The sequence below is a fragment of the Lethenteron reissneri genome, chromosome 25 (assembly GCF_015708825.2).
Source record: "Lethenteron reissneri isolate LAM-NWPU_2019-01 chromosome 25, ASM1570882v1, whole genome shotgun sequence".
NCBI classification, from domain to species: Eukaryota; Metazoa; Chordata; class Hyperoartia; order Petromyzontiformes; family Petromyzontidae; genus Lethenteron; species Lethenteron reissneri.
In genome coordinates this window covers 6,980,703-7,003,470 of record NC_083803.1, presented here as the reverse complement: position 1 = coordinate 7,003,470, position 22,768 = coordinate 6,980,703, and the positions used below count along the sequence as shown (strand labels likewise).

The window sequence follows — 22,768 nt, the reverse complement described above, 5'->3', positions numbered from 1 at the left end:
AATCATTTTTTATATTTTTTGGGGGGTGGGGACAGAGCTTTGTGACGTCATATTTGAGGAGGAGGAGGAGGAGGGGGGGGCTCACTCTTTGTGACGCCATGTGACGACGACGAGAGGGGGGGGGGTCAAAAATCGTCCAAAATCGCGTGACGTCATTATGAACGGCCCCCTGTGGTGAGTGATTGGCAGTGGGGGGGGGGGGTGGAGGAGATGCCGAGCGCTCTCGCGTTTCTAAAACTCCGATGACGACTACGGCGGCTGCGGCGGCGCGTGCGTTGCTAAGGGGAACCCACGGGTGGTTGATGGTTGTTGCTAAGGGTGGGGGGGGGGGGGGTTGCTAAGGGGGGGGGGGGGGGGGCGCGGCGGCGGTCGTCAAGGCAGTATCAATGGAGGCTTATGCCGACGTGAAAGTGCATTGATGTGTCGGTGGACGTCTGTGCCGGTCGTCGTCGTCGTCGTTGTTGCTGCTGCTATCGTTCTCCTTTCGTTCGGGTCGCTCGGCGGCTGAACAATGGTGAAGCAGACCATTCAGATCTACGCGCGGCTTAAACCTGCGAGGAAGAACGCTGCCGGGGTGAGGGGAGCTCTCGCAGAACCGACACACACCCGTACATGTACTAACACTGTACATGTACTAACACTGTAATAGTACTAACACTGTAATAGTACTAACACTGTAATAGTACTAACACTGTGCATGTACTAACACTGTACATGTACTAACACTGTAATAGTACTAACACTGTGCATGTACTAACACTGTAATAGTACTAACACTGTAATAGTACTAACACTGTGCATGTACTAACACTGTACATGTACTAACACTGTAATAGTACTAACACTGTAATAGTACTAACACTGTGCATGTACTAACACTGTAATAGTACTAACACTGTAATAGTACTAACACTGTGCATGTACTAACACTGTACATGTACTAACACTGTAATAGTACTAACACTATCACTGTACCAGTACTAACACTGTACCAGTACGAACACTGTAATAGTACTAACACTGTACATGTACTAACACTGTGCATGTACTAACACTGTAATAGTACTAACACTGTAATAGTACTAACACTGTAATAGTACTAACACTGTGCATGTACTAACACTGTAATAGTACTAACACTGTAATAGTACTAACACTATCACTGTACCAGTACTAACACTGTACCAGTACGAACACTGTAATAGTACTAACACTGTACATGTACTAACACTGTGCATGTACTAACACTGTAATAGTACTAACACTGTAAAAGTACTAATACTGTACTAACACTATCACTGTACCAGTACTAACACTGTACCAGTACTAACACTGTAATAGTACTAATACTGACAGTACTAACACTGACAATAGTAACACTATCACTGTAACAGTATTAATACTGTACATGTACTAACACTGTAACAGTACTAATACAGTACTAACACAATTACCGTACTAGTACTAACACTATCACTGTACCAGTACTAAAACTGTAACAGTACTAACACTGTAACTCAACTAACACTGTGACAGTACTAACACTAACACTGTACCAGGACTAACACTGTAACAGTACTAACACTAACGCAACTAACACTGTAACAGTACTAACACTGTGACAGTACTAACACTATTACCGTACTAAAATTGTAACAGTACTAACACTGTAACTTAACTAACACTGTAACAGTACTAACACTGTGACAGTACTAACACTGTAACTTAACTAACACTGTAACAGTACTAACACTGTGACAGTACTAACACTATCACCGTACTAACACTGTACCAGTACTAACACTCTAACAGTACTAACACTATTACCGTACCAGTACTAACACTATCACTGTTCCAGTACTAACACTGTAACTCAACTAACACTAACAGTACGATCACTCAATACTAACTCTATCAGCACTAACACGGTTGGCGACGTTTAACATAGTGCACATATTACACACACACATACTTAACAGTACCAACACAACAACAGCCCCAACACTAACATGACTTATACTACAGCAATACAAACACTATAAAAGTACGTACTTTATTCACAAGATAACAACTTAAACACTATAACGCCATTACAAAACTAAAGCTAACAGCTTGTTACACTATCACTCGAACACGTATATCAATTACACTAACACCACAACAGTGCAGTTCTAACAACACTATCGAAGTACAGATTATAATTGCTCTAACACCAGCAGTACTAACAATATATTGTTCTCAGAATGAGCTATACAGCTTCTTATCGCAGATGTCCAATCGTTCTAAAACTATAGCAGTACGAACACAAGCCTATATAACATGAGGACACTACAACATCAGACCGACACTCCTATACAAGACAAACGCTGTAACACAAAACGAACACTTTAACACAGTACTAACATCGTAACACAAATCCCACACTACAGGGGCCCACACACTACACTAACAAAACAATAACTTTACCACACAACACAAACACGACCAGCACAGCACTGACCCTACACTGACAGCAGACAATCACTGGCTGTAACCCTACTCCCGTTCTTACCCCTGACCCCAAACATGACCCTGACACTATTCCGGTCCCCGAGCTAACCCACTCGTTTAACCCCAGCCCTATTCTCAGCCACATCTCAAATCCTGCCTCTAACCCTTACTGCTTCGCTCACACTGTCCCTTTCTCTAACCTTTAAGCATGATCAGCCCCAACCCTAGCTAACCCTATATACCAGATCCCAACCGCAAACATGGAACATTGTATTTATGCTCTTTATGGCCGCGTCTCTGCGTTTTAAAGGGCTATATGTGTGCCGTAAATTGCGGAGCAGCTGCCGTGTTGGATATAACAAAGACAACAATGTTTGCTAGATGACATGAGTTGTATTATTAACAAGCACTTTCCACGCATTTGTGCGGGGTATAACTTAAGTGAATTGCAAGCGATATGGATTTCATGCTATTCGTTTCCCAGTAATTGGTGATTTAATTGCATAATGTGCCAGTTGTCCAATGAGAACCCTGAACTTATTGGCTTACTACACTTTATTCACTCAGGATAATGGATGGAATTGTACACTTTTTGTCCGATAAAGAGATTTGAAATCGAGAAAACATGCTTACACGTGTTAACATGTTTACCAGGTGCTACTTTTACAAAAAGCCTTGGAAAGTATTGCCGCCTGACAGCTCCCTCGCATTTGAAATGTTTGGAAAGCTCCACCTGCACATTTTAGTTGAACCCCTTACCAGAGAATCAAGCTTCTATCGCACTTTTCAGCAACACTAGGAGGCACAGGTACAGAGGTCAACGATTTAGCTGATAGGATTTCTTGAGGCCTGCTTCCTGTGAGGATGTGTATGTTCCCCACATATGTAGTGCACACCTCCATGTCAAAAATAAACTCATGCATGATGATGTGCATTCCTTTAAATGAACTCGCATTACTCACATACGTTTTTTTTAATGACATTTAGCCATGTGTCCCGTTTTAACATTTTTTGGGAATGGTGTTCTTGAAAAAAAGTTACTTAGATTTGATAATGTGATGCACAGAAGAAATACTTGCTTTTGTTATTTTCACCGCACATGGATTTTACATGTGTTTTTTTTGGCAGTGTCCCTGCCAGTGTACATTTTAATTATTAAATATGCAGTGAACAGAATGGCAAACAGTTTGTCAACTATTCTCGCTTCACACAGCCACATCACTAAATTACAAATATTTAAAGGAACTCCATAAGGAGGGATACAAATGATATGTAGTGATAATAACCTGTCGGTAAATTATTATCCTTAGTACATTTATTATACAGTCATCCACATAGAATCATTTTACAATGGGTAATGTCTGATGTGTTTGACACAGCTTTACTCAGTGGAAGAGGATGACGGGAGGACTCCACTGTTGGAGTTTGTGGTGCCTAGGGACCTGGCCGAAGGCTTTGTCAACAACAAAAGAGAGAGTTACAAATTTCAGTAAGCTCAAACACGCGCCCGAACGCACCATGTCTTAAATCTGATAGCAGACCATGTGAGCAGACTTGGGATATTCAGTATTTGGCCCATGGGCCTAATGCAGCATGCAAAACATTCACAGCTGTTATTGCGTTGGTAATTGTAAAATGTTTCCAAGTCTGAAAAAATACATACTGCATTACAATGGTATGACTGCATAGATACACGTCAAGTTTTTACGTCCATCCACTGTTGGATGAGGGCCTTCCCATGCCAAGCTGGTCATCGGTATTATATCGCCACACTTCACGTTGATATGCACATGTACAATTGGAATAAGCCCAGAGCCACTCAAGTATTTGTTGAACATAAACGTATAAGTATTTCAATCAAGAGTATTGCTATAATTTGTTTTCTGATGTATTTTCAGTAATACTAATTATCATTTAAGTTAACTTACCCATAACGTGCATAGTTATATATTAGTAGTCTAAAACGTTAATGTGATTTCTTGCTCAAATGAGCATTGAGGCAGTGCTCAACTGAAATTGACAGCCCTGAGCCACGAGTAGAAATTCCACATTGTTTTGGTGGAGTGAATCTATCCATAGGATAACTACTGTTGAATCTCCCACAATGTGGTATTCATTATGAACCCTGGATGGATGATAGGTAGAGTCAACCCCCAACCAGGATTTGAATTATACATCTTCCAGTTAGCTGCTAACTCTGCCACTGCGCTACCTGCAAATAAATAACCAAATGTCATGACAACACAAATATATATTTAAAAATAAATAATTGCACCATGTGTACCTCTGACTCATGTATTTTTTTCGTTTTTTTTAATGGAAAACTATGTTCAGATTCAAGAAAATTTTTGATCAGCAAGCAAAACAAGAAGAAATCTTTGAAACAATTGCCAGGCCTGTTGCTGACAGGTATGTGCCAGAAGCCCTGGGATTATGGGGGTTAAGTAAACATCTCGCATATTCTTGAACATTTTAACCAATGCATTCCGGTTAACATTTTATTCTGTACAACAGTGGTTCTAAAACTTCAGTCAAGACCTTATTCACGTTAAATTTACCAATATTTCCCATTCACACTTTGTGGGCAATGATACACTGTGCTGTGTCTGTTGATCCTGTATTGTAATGTGTTTTTTTTGTTTCAGTACATCTTTAGATAAATTTTGAGGTTTGTCTGGCCAAGTAAGCTCCAACATTTATCTGCTGTAGCTGTTTCATATGAAAAACACATTTATAATCCATTAATTTGATGTACACCATATTTTGATGTACACCATATTTTGCTATGGCCAAATTGGTAAAGAGAAGCTTTCAAACACGTAAAAAATTGCAACAATCTTATTGCCACCCACGTTCTATGTAAGGATCTGTGGGGTTTGTCCTTTGGCACTTAGAGCTCTGGACACTGTCAGTGTGCTTTCAGGCTACAATGGGACCATCTTTGCTTACGGCCAGACTGGCAGCGGCAAGACGTTCACCATCACAGGAGGGGCTGAACGTTTTGCAGACCGGGGCATCATTCCCAGGATACTTGGCTACCTATTTGAGCAATTCCAGAAGGTAGGGCCAATGTGTGCCATGGCCAGCATGCAGCACCCGTTTAAGATACATTTAGTTGTCTAAAATTAATTGTGACATGTGCGTATGTAATGCATGATCAATTCGAATTTTTGCCAAGACGCTATAAACACAGCACTCTACATTATGTGCCGAAAAGAAGTAGCTCAAGCAACTCCATGTATGCTATAGATTAGTGTTCAATTTCCATAGTGTTAATTTAAATTAACATTCTCAAACACTACCGTATTAAACTATTGTGCATTTTATGAGTAACAAAAAAAACAGTGTTTTTTCATAGTACCTTTTTTCCCAAACAGGACACTAACAGAGTGTACACAGCTCACATTTCCTACCTGGAGATCTACAATGAGAATGGCTACGATTTGTTAAATCCTCGACACGAAGCCTCAAAACTGGAAGACCTTCCGTAAGTGCATATTTGGCTGTAATGCTTGCATCAGCCCACAGTATGGCCTATAATGTTCGTCGATTTAGAGAGTACTTATACACGTGTCCCTTGGGTCCCACAGGACATTTTAGTGCCTATAATTAGATACGGTAGATTGTTTTATTCTTCCAAGACAAGCCCTAAAATCCTGTAATTGAAATGACAGCTGTGTGACTGAGAAGGATACATCCCTTTCATCAGAATAATGTATCTGAGACCTCTTAATCATTTGTGCAAACCTGCCATTAGTGGCAAAACGACTGCAAATGTGTAAATTCAATTCTGGTAGCCGTTATGACTCTTTAAGTATAATGGATGGTGTGATAGTTTCTGCCTTCATTACTCAACACATAAACTACAAAAACAATTACAGAGTAAATTCTGCATTTTCATACTCTCAATATAAAATGCTTTATTTAAAAAATGTGTTATTTACAAATAACACACGTTACAGTAGTTATTTCTGTATGTCTGTGTCTGGACAGAAAAGTGACACTTATGGAGGACACAGAACAAATTGTGCATCTGAAGAACCTCTCACTGCACCAGGCTAGCAGTCAGGAGGAAGCCCTCAACCTGCTGTTCTTGGGTGACACTAATCGTATGATTGCCGAGGTGCTACGAATTCCCAACGATTACTATGCTGTTAATTTCAGATGAATCATAAATGCTGAATGTCTTTTGTAAAAAAAAAATTGGAGTTGTCATGAAATAAAAACTATTCCATAAAATAGTTCATAGCTGTCTGCTATATAATTGAACCTTTGTGAGGATATCTATGTTTAATGGCCATTATGAAATATTTCGGTTGGCCAGACACCAATGAACCAGGCGTCCACACGCTCGCACTGCATCTTCACACTGCACGTGTGTGGGAGGGAGCCTGGCTCCACCACTTTGTGCCGCTCCAAGCTACACCTCGTCGACCTGGCGGGTTCTGAGCGTGTTTCCAAGACCGGCGTGGGTGGCATACTGCTCACTGAAGCCAAGTACATCAACCTTTCCCTGCACTACCTAGAGCAGGTGCGCCTGCACGTGACCGGTATTGCTCATTCTGCATCACAGCAAATATTTTAACTCAAAAAACCTATTAACTCTTTATTACACCTTCGACAGTGCTGTTAGTTCCACTTGGTGTTTTAGGCCTGTGTCTGTGCTCAGCAACTTTGATTAAAAAAAAAAGTTTTATCTTTAGAATTCCAGATATATTGCTGATTATGCAATATAAATATATTTCATGTAACTTCATACTAAAATTGCCTTGAACTTGTTTTTGTTTAAAAAACACAATAAAGAAGTCAGTAGCGATGTTTTGTGACCTTGCGTGTGGGGAGCAGCTCTTTGCTTATCTGAAAGTATGACAATAACTGAAAGTGATGTCGCCAGGTGATAATAGCGCTGTCGGAGAAAAACCGCTCGCACGTTCCTTACCGCAACTCCATGATGACATCGGTGCTGAGAGATAGCCTGGGTGGCAACTGCATGACAACCATGATCGCCACTCTGGCTGTGGACAAGCGCAACATTGATGTATGCCCCTTTGTACTCAACACATTGCACCTTCAAACCATAATGGTCACTTAATGACTTTAAATTCAAGTAAATGCAATAAAAACGCGTAGCTGCAGAGATAACATTTTTCACAAACGTTACAACATACTCTGTGTTTCAAGAGAAGTGTAATGACATTTTCTTTTCTTGTACAGGAATCCATTTCTACTTGTCGATTTGCTCAGAGAGTAGCTCTTATAAAGAATGAAGCTATACTAAATGAAGAAGTCGATCCGAGGCTGGTAAGGTTTATTAAATTAGGAGGACATTGATAAATTAATGCAAAACAATGTCTGAAATGCCTTCTGATTGTTCAGCTGTGTTCTCTAGTTAGGCCTTCGTAACAATACGTCTAGACAACACAGAGTTATCGTGCTTCACTGCATTATTTATGACTTATGAAGCCATAGTGTGTGCAATGACATCACATGCTTTCAGAACATGCATTTTTGTTTGCATGAAATATATATATTCTGGAAAAATGGCTGAGCTGATGTAGATAGAATATGGGGGAGAAAACGCCCAGGTAAGCCATATAAAGCAAATTGGTGTTTTAAAGTAAAAACCAGCCACAATAAACCACAATTCCAGACAATATACTTTATAATTTATCTTTTTCTTTGTCATACAGAAATGTGGTTTATGAACTGCAGTGTAACGAGTCATTTTTCATAACAGTCTTAAGCAGCTGCATAGTGTTATTATCCAGGAAGTAAATCATGGTTAGGGAATTAATGTAAATATTAGCAAAACGGTAGCGCCACCGGTGAGAAGGGCTTAAGCTAAACTGCAGACCCTTACCTGCTGTGAGCATGTGAATGGGAAGGAAGCGTCTACCTCAGGCATGCAGTGGCACCTCTGGTCCAGGCTGACATAGAGCTCACTTCAGGATAACGCATTAAACACCCACGATGCACATCCAATGCAATTCCATCCCATTTCAAAATATATGGCTGTGTTTTTATTCTTACATAATATTTCAAATTCCTTCACATCATCCACATTATACGCATTGCATGGCAAGCAGGATTGGAAAATGTTATAATTGCATACATCTGTGATTTGAAACAAGCAATGCGTTGATAATATTTACACAGAATAGAATAAATAATTGATCAAACCTACATACAACCAATACTCATTGCCCTCTACAACTTCTTCCCTGCAGGTAATTGTGCGTCTCAAGAAGGAGATACAGCAACTAAGGGATGAGTTGGCTCTGGTGACAGGACAGCCACGCACAGAGGACCTGGATGCTGTGGAACTGCAGCAGTATGTGACCAGACATGATGTTAACACTGGAGTTGGCAGCAGAATTAAGGGTCACATAGTGGTTACAGTCAATGAGAGGGCCCTAGATTTTGTTTGTTCTCTTGAGTTCCCAGCATTATGCCGTTTTATAACAGGTTGATTAAATAGTAATAGTGTTACTGGGTAGGTTATCGCGGTTGTACTGCATAGTTTTCTGATGTGTTAGGACATCATGCCGATCCACACACGGTACAACCACAAAACACATCAGAGAGCTGTGTCATCTTGGTTTTGTGATAGGGCTTCTGAGTAAGAACTGTCATTGATAAATCTATAATTTTTTCTTGACGTCTTTTTATAATCAACATTCCAATTTATTTTTGTTTTCGTACTGTTCAAGTAATTAAAATGAGTAGCATCTTATTTAGCAAATTTTACTTTAGATTTTCTATGCTGATATAACTCAAGTGGTGTAAACCTATAACAAAAGTACTATTGCAAAGCGATCACTTAACAATTTACTACCTTTTTCCAAAATGATGGGGCGCAAGTGCCTCCGTTACGCTTCCACTAAGAGTAAATTACAATCGGACTCTGAAAGAGATGTTGAAACACTTACTAATTCGTTTAGCAAGCTTCACCTGTAGTGTCTTTAGCATTTCGGCTTTGCAGTGTGATAATGCATTTTGCCAGTAGTTTACCCACCCATGGATACCATACTATTAATGCAGAACAATATTTACGTTTTGTATGTAAAACCCTGTAAAGAGAAGATAACATTTATTAAAGATGCACATTTATTTTTTCTACCTCACAAAATAATTAACATACAAGTTTGGGTAAAACATACGTATAGAATATATGCGTGTAGCTTACAAAGGCCCTCATGATAAAATTTGCTTTAAATTATGGTTTCATACACCTGGTATTTTATTCCAATGTGTATAATATACCTGCTATTAAAACAATCCACTTGAAATGCTGTAAGATTGAATACATCCTCAATCTTTATACAAATTAAGCGTATATAATAATTTAAAAATGTTCCCCTTCACCAAACAGACAAATCTGATTAAATGTTATCCATCATCTATTTAAACATTTACTTTTGATAATGAGCTCTTTCAAATGAATTCCGAATTTTATTTTAGCTCACCTTTCCAAACAATAGATGTTGAATATTAAGCTTTAAGTTTACCATGATGTAAATTACAAAATTGATTCAAAACACCAGTTAAAAAATAAATAAGTTGTAATGGTATTCTTTGGGTCTTTCGGTAAAGTCACGAAGATAGGTTGAAAGAAAATAACAAAAAACTACGACGTTTCGATCACAAGACAAGCGATCGTCATCAGCAGGAGAAAAGAGGAAAGCTGCTGAAGCAGACTGTTTTAAAGGTTTAAAATGGGTGTAGCCCAAGGCTCAAGTTGTAATGGCTTGTCTATACATTTAAACCCTATCCTAGCCCTTGCGCAATAAACTTGCACACGATCTTAGCCGTCACCTTAAAAGAACCTATCCCAAAATGCTGCGAAATCCAAACAACCTCATGGAACAATTTTGACATTGATTAAATGCCATAGACAAGTGGGCTGCCATCCGTCAGACTAATGTGCACTGCTGTACCCTTAGGCTGGAGGAAATGGTGAGGGGTTACGTGGAGGACGCTGATGCAGACGCCTCCCTGGAAGTGGGGGCTGACATGCGCAAGATCCATCACTGCTTCAGTCTCCTAAAGGTGCCTGAAGGGCAGGGAGGGCGCTCACTGGGTTTCCTTGGACACAGTGGCGAGGCGTTGACTACCTCGCCTGGTATGCCAGAGGTCGTGGGTTCGATTCTAACCCTGATGCCTGTATTTTTGGAGTTTGCACGTTCTCCACGTGGTCGTGTGGATTTTTATCCGGGTCTTCCGGTTTTTCCCTCCACATTTAAAAACATGCAATTCAAGTATTTGGTTGCTATACATTTCCACGTGAAAATCCACTTCATTGAGCGATCATTTGTGATAGCCAGGTCGCTTCTGACAAAGAGCTATATAGCTCAGTGGGAATTACCTCGTAAAATAAAAAATAAATTTAGTTATATTTTGGTTTAGCTTTTTGAGGCCTATTGCGATTTCTACACTATTTAATGTTGAGTTGTGCCCCGAAGAGGGCTCGCCAGTACAAATAGCATTCATCTCTGCTTAAGTGGCATATCACTCAATTTTGTGTCGTTAAGATATAATAATATGGAAGACAATGTTTTCTGGAATATTATAGAAGATATAATAGTTTGCTGGGAGATTCAAAGCATAGCATACCAAACGTGGATTAAAGTTTCCTAATATTTGCTTTTAACGAAAATAATATGTTGTGTTTTCTGTTAATGTAATTCGAGTTGACGTTATTTCTACATCTGTTCTCAAGAGTGGTAATTCAATAAAGTACACAACCATTTGTTTTATAATTATTATAATTTGCCTTGACTTAATTGGTGAGTTTCATGTGGGAGTAATTTTTTGGCAATTAGGCTCAAGGGAGTGAACTTTTTATGTTGAAAGCACATACAGTGGGTGCGACATAGGTTATCTCATGTGCTGGGCTTTGCAGATTTACAGCATATACAATACATGATTCATTTACGATGCTAACCTGAACAGGTGCTTCCTAACATCACTTGCCTTTCTTTATGTGCGTGGATGTCATGGATAGCGGCACATTCGGCAGGGAAGGGCGTCCTCTGGTGGATCGGAACGGGAAAATCCCAGCAAGAAGAACGATGATCCGGGTAGCGAAAGTGATATCCGGAGGCTGAAGGAACTCGTTCAACAGAGAGACAATGAAATCAGTATCCTTCAAATGCTGTGCAACTCCATTACTGCATATCGTTATAATCACTGCATAGCGTTAAGTTAAATCTTATGACCAAATAACTTCGAATGTACCTGATATTGTCAGATCTTGGAAGCTAACTAGCATTCATCCTGGATAGTGCTTGGAAGGGCGACCACCATGGACAACAGGTTGTCATAGGTGACATTAGGGCAGTACATTAAAATTAGTTGTACTTTATCATGCTCCAATATTTAAGGTCTCTGACTTCACCAGCCACACTGACGAGTGTGGTAAAGTATAGTTAAACAACCCAGACCATCTGTCTGGATTGGGGAAGTTTGCTCATCCATCAGTGGATTGACAAATGGGCTGTAGATGTATCTGATACAGTTACAATGACTGTGATTGCTATACAGTATTGAAGTAAACAAAGCATGATAAAGTCACATTTGACTACAACTTGGCCACAGTTATTCAGAGTCTAATGCAGACACACTTGCTCCTCCAAATGGTTTTGTGGTGTTTCACTACTACGCTGTGCTCAGACGTTCTTGTCAGCATGCTGAAGAAGGAGCGCAAGCATGTGCAGGATGTGGGGCGACAGCTGCAGGCCCTGACAGGCGAGCGGGATGGAGGCCCCAAGGCCGACGGGCAACGGGAGACGGTGGCTGTCTACGATAAAGAGTCGGAATGGGTCCCAGCACAGTCACGAGACCACTACATGTCATCTTCCTCCAGTTTCAATGGGACAAATTCTGCCAGTACATCAGCAACAAATGGAATGCAGCGTAAGACACATTTCACATGTCTATATAGCCTTATTTTCAATCCACTTCTGTATGAGGGCCTCCCCATGCCATTCAGTTGTGTGGGTTATTTGATGTTGATCAGAGCAGGTTGGTGAAGCAGATACATTTCAGCAAGGCAATATTCCAGCATTGCACTAAAAGTGTGCCGTGTCCTACAGTGATGTTTAATGTGATGAAGTAATATTCAAAGTATTAATATTCACCAGCTGGAACCATAAACATTATCCATAATTTAAAATACTGTATTGAAAAAGGTTCATAAAGAAGTAATTTCAAGGAATTTGAAGGTAAAATGTATTTAAGTGTTTCTTCATTAACATATTTTTTTGTTCTTTGGAGCCAGTGGTGTATGGGGAGAAGTCAACTGGACGAAAGGAGGCATTTGATATTTTTAGGCGAGACTATGCTGACAACATAACAATAGAAGACAACAAGTACATCCTCAAACAGAGGTACATCTTCCTCCTTACAAGAGTAAAATAATAATTGGTGGAAACGTGTTTCAATCTGTGATAAATGTATCTCTCTGTGTGCATTGCGCAGATATGCAGAAGCCAAGGCTTTAGGGGAGACCGTGAACCAGGCAAGGTCAAAGATAAGTAAGTCAGTCATAGTTTTGCTGTGGCAGATGAACTACTGAGGACATTGATGTGATGACATTCCTAAGTTTGCCTCTTACGATGATAATATTTTGAGGGTCTTTATGTGTATCGTGTTGGTAAAACAGTTTGTTGCAGTACAGTTACATTTTAAGACGATTTAAAAAATGTCTTTTCAGATCAGCTGAAATCTCAAATCGATCACAGACGAATGCAGAGGGCAGCTCAAGGTACAAGTGTTAGGCCTACTTCCTAAAACACCTGTGCATTCATATTATGAAGCCACACACAATACAATTCTGCTCACATGCGACTTATTTGTTAAGCTTGTAGAATCCAGAGTAGATGGGCATCTTTCTCTCTGAAAATGGCTCTTCGCATTCTTCCACAGGAGTGAGCAAAGCTTTGCCTGGGGTTGACGAGTCAGACCCAGTGGAGGAAGACATGCGAGCGCGTATTGAGGGGGAAAAGAGCAGGTCGGGTTTTTTTCGAGTATTACAAGATCCTTCCAAACCTTGTGTGCTGCTAATTTATCCTTCTGTTTTGTGCATATGACTGACTGGCTCTCTATATAAAATAAATGTCTCCTGCTTCTGTACAGGATTTTGTGATGCGGTTGCATTTAGATGCTGTACAAATCTAGATCATATTGTAATTCATGTGAGATAACCATATTTTTCGGCTTTAGATGGGTACATTTAAATTATTGAAAATCTCTTGAAAAAAAGTTAAAACGTTTACACTTTATATAATTACAACATATAATTAACTTAATTTACAATTGAAAGTATAAAATTGTCCATTTGCTTTGAACATATAATCAGCATGTATTAATGTATTTGCTGGGAGTGCAACTAGCCATGTATATGAAGGTCAACAATTACTCTTGCAGTTTGTGAACTACATAAATGGTCTGAGATAACAGGGTACTCGAACCCACCAGCCCAATGACTTAAGTTGATGTGACTCTCAGATCGGGTTGTAAGAGTGTACTTATTTTTGCACAGCTATAAGGAGGCGTTCACTCGCCTGAAGGTGCTGAAAACGGAGATTGAGCACCTGCAGCACCTGCTAGAGAAGGCGAAACTCAAGCTGCAGAGAGACTTTGACGACTGGTGGGCAGAGGAGGTCGCTCGCAGGGTGAGCGCAAAACATCGCATTTATAAAGCAACCGGAGACGAAGAGTGACGCAACGATCCATTCAATCAGTGGCGTGGTTATTGAGTGTGCAGACGTTGCAACTGCACCAGGGCCCATGGGCCAGTGGAGCCCAGGTGCCAGGCTATGCACCAAGGGCCCATGCTAACTATGCTACGTCATTACGTTCATTCCTAAAAACTCAACGCACACTACACATTTTATAGCACACCTCAAAATATACTAATTAATCACAATCTTGGCACAGATATTGGCAAGCTTTTCTTCTTTTAATTATAGTGTACATACGCATAGGTAGATTTACTTATGCATTCACTCATAAAAAAATGCCACTAAGTATAAATGTTGCTTAAAGGTAAAATATGATCTCATTATGCAGAATGTTGGTAATCTTGTAAGAAAACATAGTTAATGTAGTCGTGTAATAGTCTAATATTACTTATTTATTCAATAAAGCCTGTGTGTCAAGACTTTTTCAGAACTGTCCCACATTTGGATATTTGGCCAATGTCTTTTTGAAGAAGTGCCCAGAAAAAACCCACATATTTCTTGAGTGCCTTGCAGCCTATTGGTTTTAGAAGTCCCACATGTTTATGCGATCCACCAATATTTGCCTGCATAGTGTTGGTTAACACAAACGTGCCACATGACGCTTACCATACCGTAACTTAAAGTGGCACGTCTCAGAGTATGTCTGTGGTGTTATTCTGCGTTTTAGGCTGTGTCAAGCCAGGGGAACCAGGCGAGGAGAGCAGCCATTCCGAGTGGCAGTGGAGGCGACCCATACAACCAATCTGCCAACAGGTACCCAGCACTATAAAAGCCACATTCAAAAGTGTAACCATATGTGATGCAAACCTGTGTGTTGGATAGCTATTCTAGTATTGTGAACATTTCAGAAAAAAAACACTGGGTTTATTTTTCTGGGCCGGGATACTTATTCACAACAGTTACTGGTGGCTGTTGCGAATAATGAATTTGATTGTTAACAAATGCAATGATTGTGTCTGTGTATTGGGTGTTTTACAGAAGCAGTGCAAGTAGCAGGTTCAGCTCTGCAAGCTCCACATTGTCCATAGCACCAAGTGCATCTCAGCACTCCTCTCTTGCTAGGTGACAGCAGGACCTCTTGTGAAATTAGTTTTGGTATGGGGTTAATCAACTGAAAGGTTCAGAAAATGCTTCGGAAACAATATATTATACATATAGTACGCTGTGTGTAACGCTGGGTAGGCTACGTGGATTTACATTCAAGTAAAAAAATATTAGTTTTTAATGAAAGGCTTGTTAAAATTGTCACTAATTATTAGTTTGTTACAAAATAATAAATTATCTTCCAAAAAATACCAGTGCCGCTTTTGATAAAAGCCAAGTGTGCCCCTATTTTTGTATTTTATCTTTTTGTTTTGCACACCATTACAGAATAATTTATCTATTCAGTTAATTTGTGTGACAATAGTTTTATTTTTATTTTCGTACATCGAATGGAAATTTTTATCAAGAAGCAGAATTGATTTTAATTTGAACCGAGTGCAGTTTCACTTCGATAACTTTTGCTTGCACTTATAGTGAAAATTAGTGAACACCGACCTGTCCTGCCGGTTTAGTTATGTTTTTTGTATTAACATCAATACAGTACTCATTGGTTCTTTCGGTAAAGTCACGTAGGTAGAAAAAATGATAGATCACGACGTTTCAATCACAACAACAATCGCTTAGATCACGACGTTTCAATCGCAACAAAAACAATCGCTTGTTGTTGCGATCGAAACGTCGTGATCCATCATTTTTTCTACCTACTTGACTTTACCGAAAGATCCAAAGAGTATGGATTCCTGCAGTCTCGAAAGCTTCAAATCAAAATCATTACAGTATCCAGTAAGTCGATACTTATACATTTATAATAATTCCTACAACTGCACATTTGCAACAAGCAAAACTCGAGAACTAAGTGTTTTTATATTTTTTTTCACTCTCACAGGTGAGGAAAAATTTAAGTTTTGAAAACAAATTTTGATTGAAACATTTCGTTTACTTTCTTCCTGATAAAAATGTAACTCAAACAGCTCTTACGATAAAAGTGATTTACATAAATATTTTCGATTAAATACATTCAATACAATCTTAAATAGTTTTTTGGTCATTAAATTTAATGTTTATGAGCCCGTCATATGACGTGCAATTACACGAGTTATGCCATAGTTGTGGTGACGAGTGTCCGATGCACCATGCAGGTCAATTGAGGCCCCGGGATCCACCATCCCACTGACGGGTGACAGCAAGATCGACGCAGACATCCTGGCATTCGTGCAGGCACGCCGACAGCTCACGCATGGAAAAGGTGAGCATGTGCCATGGCTTTGTCGACTCACAAGTAATCTATTTTTGGATTGAACCGTTTTGGCAAGCCAATGTAACAAGTATTTGTGTTGTCGCCTCAGACCAAATTTCTCGGAATATTCCCGATCTGGTCAGATCTCGGACGCTAAACAACGTTGACCACCATGCGTGAAACAGGTGTTATCGGCTGCTGTAAGGCTATTTTGTGGGTGGCAGAGCACAATGAAACAAAATCAAACGTTGAGCTGTACTTCTTTGCTCATGCATCTACCCGAACCAACTTCACCCTACCCACACTGACCAGTGTATTGAAGTATGGTCAAATAAATCAAATAGCGAGGGGAGTGGATTGACACAGGGTCGGCTATATATGAACATTATTTTAAAGTGAAAAAAATATTTATCAGCATCTACCAAATTGTATTGTTTGTTTTGCAGCTCAAGAACACAGGTGACGAAAATGCCCCAGATTCAAGTGGGCTCACCATCACGAACCCAGACCAGCTCGGCACAGCACTTATCCACGAGACGTCCACACATCCAGCCATCATTTATAGTTGGCAACCACATTTATACTGTATGGACATATTTATGACGTAAAAAAATACATGGTTTAAAAGTCAGTAATGTATTATCATTCCAAATGTATGTATTGTGATCACCTACAATATTACTAAAGTGTTCTTTTTCATATCACACACATGACTCGTTAGGTCCTTGAATAGTTGTAAGATACGATGCCTTTAAGTGAGAACAAAAGCTGTAAACTGGTCGAGTCGGTAAATGTATGTCTAAAACAAAAGTCTAGGTCATACTTGTGCTGTGTATTTTTGTTACTGTATAGTGTTATAAGAACTGTGTAATGTTATAACAGGACATACATTATAAAAAAAAATATCCCTGAAGGGCAAAACACAATCTGGACAGATTTGTTTTCTTCCCTCCTAGTTCCACAATGAAATTCTGTGTTCTGCAACCATTATTCAGGGGCATGGCACAACTGCATTAGCAGCTGAAGCCCAATGGCCCACATTTTTGTGCCATGTGACTTGCATTACAGATGGAAATGTTTTCAATACAGCATGACGGACCACACAAAGGCTTCTGGTGTTTTTTGTTGTTTTGACACACGCACAACCCACATGACAACCGCCAAGTGGTCACAAGACAAAGGGGTCCCCCCTCACCGTCGGTCCCACAAGGCAAGCGTGCGCTTCGTCACAAATGGTTTAGATAAGGATGCTTTCCAACCAATTCCACTCGAACTATTCTCTTTTAGAAAACTCTGTAAAATACTACTTAAAAGCATAGCTTGCAGCTCCGAAGCCAGTGGGTGTGGGTGGCTATGCATGTGGTGTTGCGCATGCTTTCTCTCGCGGGCGGCTGATGGAGCGTGCGATGGCTGGTCCGTGGAGGGTTGACACACTGCCCCTGCTCGCCACTGCGTACGTGGCCTACCTTCTGGCAGGGGCAGCTGTGTTCCAGGTGCTGGAGTTGCCTGCAGAGCAGAACATCCGGCAACGGCTGATGGACTCCTGGGCAACCTTTATTCAGAACCACTCATGCGTGGATGATGGGACACTAGACCTCTTCTTGCAGGTACTTTGTCTGTAAGCACTTCGTTACACACGGGCAGCTCCACACACAGATTTTAGTTTTGCATCATTGCTCACTGCGTCATTAAATGTGGCACCAATTCCACGACTAAAAGGCGTAATTGCTACCTCTAGGATTGAGGGCATTTCTGAGAACTAAAGATAAGTTTTGGAATAAATGCCAGTGGTCGATGCTATGAAATAGCAGACATTGCGCTCGGTAAATGTTTTGCCTGAACAATATTAAGAGTTTGATCTCGTGCATTAATCCCAGCCCTGATTAGCATGCCCAATTGGTTTCGGATGCACATTGAATCAGCTCGGCGATTCAGTTAGCAGACTCGCGCACCACGCGATGGATGATATCGCTCGCTCAGGAGGTGCTGGATGCGAGGTCCCATGGCGTGCGGGTCGCAGCCGGGCGAGCGAGCAGCCCCTCCAACTGGGACTTCAGCAGCGCACTGCTCTTTACCGTCACTGTGGTCACCACCATCGGTACGGCCGTCACCGTGGCGAGAATGGCGAGGTGGGCGAACGGATTTTGCCGGACGAAACAGCAGAGTTCCCCTTCTTCTTGGTTCTTTCGGTAAAGTCACGTTTCGGCCACAACGCAAGCAGCCGTCCTCAGGTGAAGAACAGGTCTGTCGGAAAGACTGAGGATGGCTGCTTGCGTTGTGGCCGAAACGTCGTGAGAATTATTTTGTTTTATTTATATTATTTTATTATTTCCCTTTTACGTGACTTTACCGAAAGAACCAAGAAGATGAATCCCTGCAGTCACGAAAGCTTCAAAGCAGAGTTCCCATTAATTGACCCACGTGACATGCCAAAACTGTTGACCAATTCGGCTCAACGCAGAATATGGATTAACCTGGCACCTAGGGTAGTTTCGCCATCAGCGAAACCCACTACCACAAGGATACCCGTGGCTAAATCTGAGACCTTGACTAATGTATGAGGATGCACATCAATTGACAAGTTATACTGTTACCGAAGCAACAACTTGCATATAAAGTCAAGATGTTCCCAATTTGGGGATTAATAAAACAAATCCAGAAATCGGGCCGAAAACATAAAATCTCAGACCTGAATCATTCTCGAATTACATGATTAATAGAGTGCATACAAAACAGTGCTATTGTTTGTCAATTTTAATCTGAAAACATGAATATAAAATCTAAATATTGGGGCCAAAAACTACTGTACAATACCGGGAACCCCCCCCCCCCGCCCCCCCCCCAATAAATCCAAAACTCAACTTAGCTCGGGCACAAACGACAGCTGGGCTTGCACGTTCCATAATTGGTTCCCAACGGGACCCACCGCGCTCACAATCTCGAGGCTGCCCCACCCCGTGCAGGCTACGGGAGCACCGCGCCGGGCTCCCCGTGGGGCCGCGCCGCGTGCGCGTTCTACGCGCTGCTCGGCATGCCGCTCAACCTGCGCCTGCTGACCCGAGGCGCCCCGATCCTCGCCGCACCGGCACGCGTCGCCCACCGCTGGCTGCGACTGAGAGGCGTCCGCCAGGTGATCCGTGGGTGGGCTTGTCGGTGACGTGGACCGCGCGCGCTTAACCACCACCACCGACTGATTTTCTCAAGAATCGTCCTCATTTTGGGAAATCAAATGGTATTCATGGTGCATTGCAAGTGTCACGTTTGTTGTTGTTGTAAAAGCTCTTGTGATACAGCATTGGCAGCGGTGTACAACAAATTACAAAAACGCACGTGTCAATAACACGACCCTAAAATATATCTTTTAGGCGATGTTTTTACCAATGGACCTTCTTAATTGAAGGGCCGTTTGACATGTTGAATAATGACCGCTGTCCAAAATGTCACCTGTTATATATTTCGTTCTAGGAGTGTTATTGAAAAGTGTCAAGTTTTTGTCAGTTCCGTAATAAAATAAAATGCATAACTCAAGACAATATGTAGTACTCCCCTTTCTGTAAAACTAAAGAATGTATTTGATTTTACCAGGTAAGGCCCACTGAGCTATACAGCTCTTTTTCAGAAGCGACCTGGCCACAAATAATAACACAACGAAGTGGCTTATCATGTGGATATTTATAGCAGCCAAAAATACTCTAAACGCGTGTTTACAAATATGGAAGTAAAAACCGGAGGACCCGGAAAAAATTCCAAGGGAAGCACATGTATACAGGCGACATGGTCGGGATCAAACCCACGACCTCCTTCATACAAGGCGAGGGAGTTAATATCTTCCCATCATGGCGCAGTATCGAGATTGCTTCCATTGATATGACCCAGAGGTGTTTTGTACCTTAGAGGTGGCATCCCACTCCAACGCCGTAGCCATAGTCAACATTGGGGGGGACCAAATCTTCCAGAGGGTCTAGCCCCCCCCCCCCCCCCCCCCCAGAGAAAAAAAAAATCTGAAAACTCATTTCCTGCCATTTCCTGCTTAAAATAAAAAAAATCACTAAAAATGTCTAATAGTGTATTGTATTACATTGCTGTTTTTTCACCTTTTCTTGTTTCATTGTATGTAATGGCAGAGATTAGGGATTCATAAAGTACAACCATAACCACAATCATCTAAACAGAAATTTATGAATCGTTTTTGATGACAAGTCCAGATATTGTGGCCAAGGATTAGCACATTTTTATTTACATAGCATCGCAAATATAATTTTTTAAAAATGTTTTATAGCAATATATTGGGGGGACATTTTGAGCATATTTGATTATGGGGGGGGGGGGGGATGTCCCCCCCAATATATATTATAATTACAGCCTTGCCCCAAGCTATATGCACACCATGGCATGCACTTGAGGATTTCACCACCACCACCTGGCAACTGGAGCAGCTTGTTGTGGCAAGAATACTTGAACGCCCCCAGTAACTTAACCTCAACAGATGATGATAATGCAGCTGCTGCCAGATGTGTACTGGGTAGACACTGCTCATTAACCCTGAGCGCAAGGCTACTCGCCTTACACCTCGCTCCACGGTATTCATCATCCACAACCTCACCGTGCTGCACTATTTGTGCTCGTGTAACTGAAGTAAAATGTATTTTATGCAGCTGCAGGGCTACATCAGCAGAGCAATACAGCCAATCCATTGTTGTCTCATACCATGCTCCCAACATCTACACCCCCCATTCAACCACCCGCACTGACCAGTGTAAAGTATATTCAAATAGCCAACACGGCATGGCACGTGGAGGCACTTTTCCAGAAATGGTTTGACAAAAAGGTGTACGCGAGGTATTTCCCCCCCCACAAGCTACTTCGTTGAGCTATCAGTTGTAGCCAGGTTGCTTCCGGAAAAGCTAATAGTCCAGTGGGCTTTACGTGGTATGTAGAAAAATAGCATAGTTTTAGTTGTGTATTTTGTAAGCGATTTGTTTATCTTTCCTATACTTTGCACTCCTTTCGTGTTTTATTCGTTGTAACTTTGACCCGACTCTACTGGACATGTGGAAAAAAAAAGAGCCTTTTCACTCACTCCTCCGGAATAAATATTCTGATTCTGGTAGCGGCGTGCAGGGCCGTTGGTGCTGGGTGGCTGCGTGCTGGGTGCAACGCTGCTCTGCTTGCTTCTGCCCGTGGCCGTGCTGCCCGTCACGGAGGGATGGAGCCCTGCCAAGAGCCTCTACTACGCCTTCATCACACTCAGCACCATCGGCTTTGGAGACCTGGTCGTGGGTACGGTCTGAACACAAAACGTGGCACTTTGCTCGTCTGATAACATGGGCCATGTACGGCCCATGAAATTGGGGGCGGGGGGGGGTACAGGTGTGGACAGAACAGGTAAAGAGCACAGTTCTACCGTATGGTACTCTTTAAATTGGCTCGTTATCCTGGCCCCAATTGCAGTGAAAATGTTGTAAATCTGAGCAAAAGACATTCATTGGCAACCTTGGTACCACTTTAGTTATTAGTTTACAGAATAATTGGAGGATGTCAACGCTTAATCAAAGCATTGCTGTTCACCTTTCTTAAAACTCTAGAGTGGGGAACCTTTTCATGAACAAGGGATGAATTGGACTTGATTTCAGATACCTTTGGGGGGGGGGGAGTGCAGAGGTAGTTTAAATACCGACACTTTGTTCACTTCCTGCAGGGTTGCATGTATTTGGGCCCATGTGGCCATGGACCGTATGATATGAAGTCATCAGCTATATTTGGTCGGCGGTCAGATTCCCCACCAATGGTATCAATCTATGACTACTTTACTCTGTGCAACCTGTGTGTGGGATGCACACGCAGTCGAAGTGCATACCGAGTGCGAATGTTGGGCCTGGCTCACCACCTGGCAGCCCTCACTTCTGTGGTTCCTTGCGCCCAAGTCATTCTGTCTTGGAGCGTGAGCGAATGCTGCGCGCGTTTCGGGTTTTTCTCTTCACCGATGAGGGGCCAAAAAAAAATCAAATTACAGTAATTTGCATTGCCTAGGTTCGGAGCCCGGCCGAGAATACGTGGCAGGCTACCGCACACTGGTGGCCGCATGGATTGTTGCCAGCCTCGCCTGCCTTGCCGCCACCTACCACGCATTCTCTACGACGGCCCTCCAGCCCGAGGACGAGCGCTCACTCATCGCTCCTCAAGACGATGACAAACGGAAGAGTACAGCACGCCTGCTCGGCTGCACAGCAGCCGGGGAATGAGCCTTGTCGTC

At 41.7% G+C, this 22,768-nt stretch overlaps 2 protein-coding genes across 4 annotated transcripts; both read left to right on the top strand.

The window, feature by feature from the left end:
• The first annotated feature begins 359 nt into the window (after nt 1-359).
• KIF6 (kinesin family member 6) lies at nt 360-17,605 on the top strand. Of its 2 annotated transcripts, none has more exons than XM_061559109.1 (22): nt 360-574; nt 3,870-3,979; nt 4,825-4,899; nt 5,403-5,550; nt 5,868-5,977; nt 6,484-6,613; nt 6,815-7,021; nt 7,385-7,528; nt 7,705-7,791; nt 8,718-8,821; nt 10,434-10,539; nt 11,495-11,630; nt 12,163-12,405; nt 12,770-12,878; nt 12,970-13,025; nt 13,205-13,255; nt 13,417-13,501; nt 14,033-14,165; nt 14,902-14,987; nt 15,213-15,296; nt 16,418-16,524; nt 16,962-17,605. In XM_061559109.1, exons 1-22 carry the CDS (start codon nt 512-514, stop codon nt 16,976-16,978), a joined length of 2,391 nt encoding a protein of 796 aa, XP_061415093.1. In that variant the 5' UTR covers nt 360-511; the 3' UTR covers nt 16,979-17,605. The 2 variants fall into 2 exon arrangements, with proteins under 2 accessions (XP_061415093.1, XP_061415094.1); XM_061559110.1 differs by having other exon boundaries at nt 415-574; nt 5,414-5,550.
• On the top strand, nt 17,554-22,760 carry LOC133347125 (potassium channel subfamily K member 16-like). Of its 2 annotated transcripts, XM_061559114.1 has the most exons (6): nt 17,554-17,725; nt 17,992-18,122; nt 18,496-18,613; nt 19,479-19,645; nt 21,627-21,795; nt 22,546-22,760. In XM_061559114.1, the coding sequence occupies exons 2-6, from the start codon at nt 18,051-18,053 to the stop codon at nt 22,755-22,757; spliced, it is 738 nt and encodes a 245-aa protein (XP_061415098.1). In that variant the 5' UTR covers nt 17,554-17,725; nt 17,992-18,050; the 3' UTR covers nt 22,758-22,760. The 2 variants fall into 2 exon arrangements, with proteins under 2 accessions (XP_061415098.1, XP_061415097.1); XM_061559113.1 differs by lacking the exon at nt 17,554-17,725 and having other exon boundaries at nt 17,796-18,122.
• The last annotated feature ends 8 nt before the right edge of the window (nt 22,761-22,768 follow it).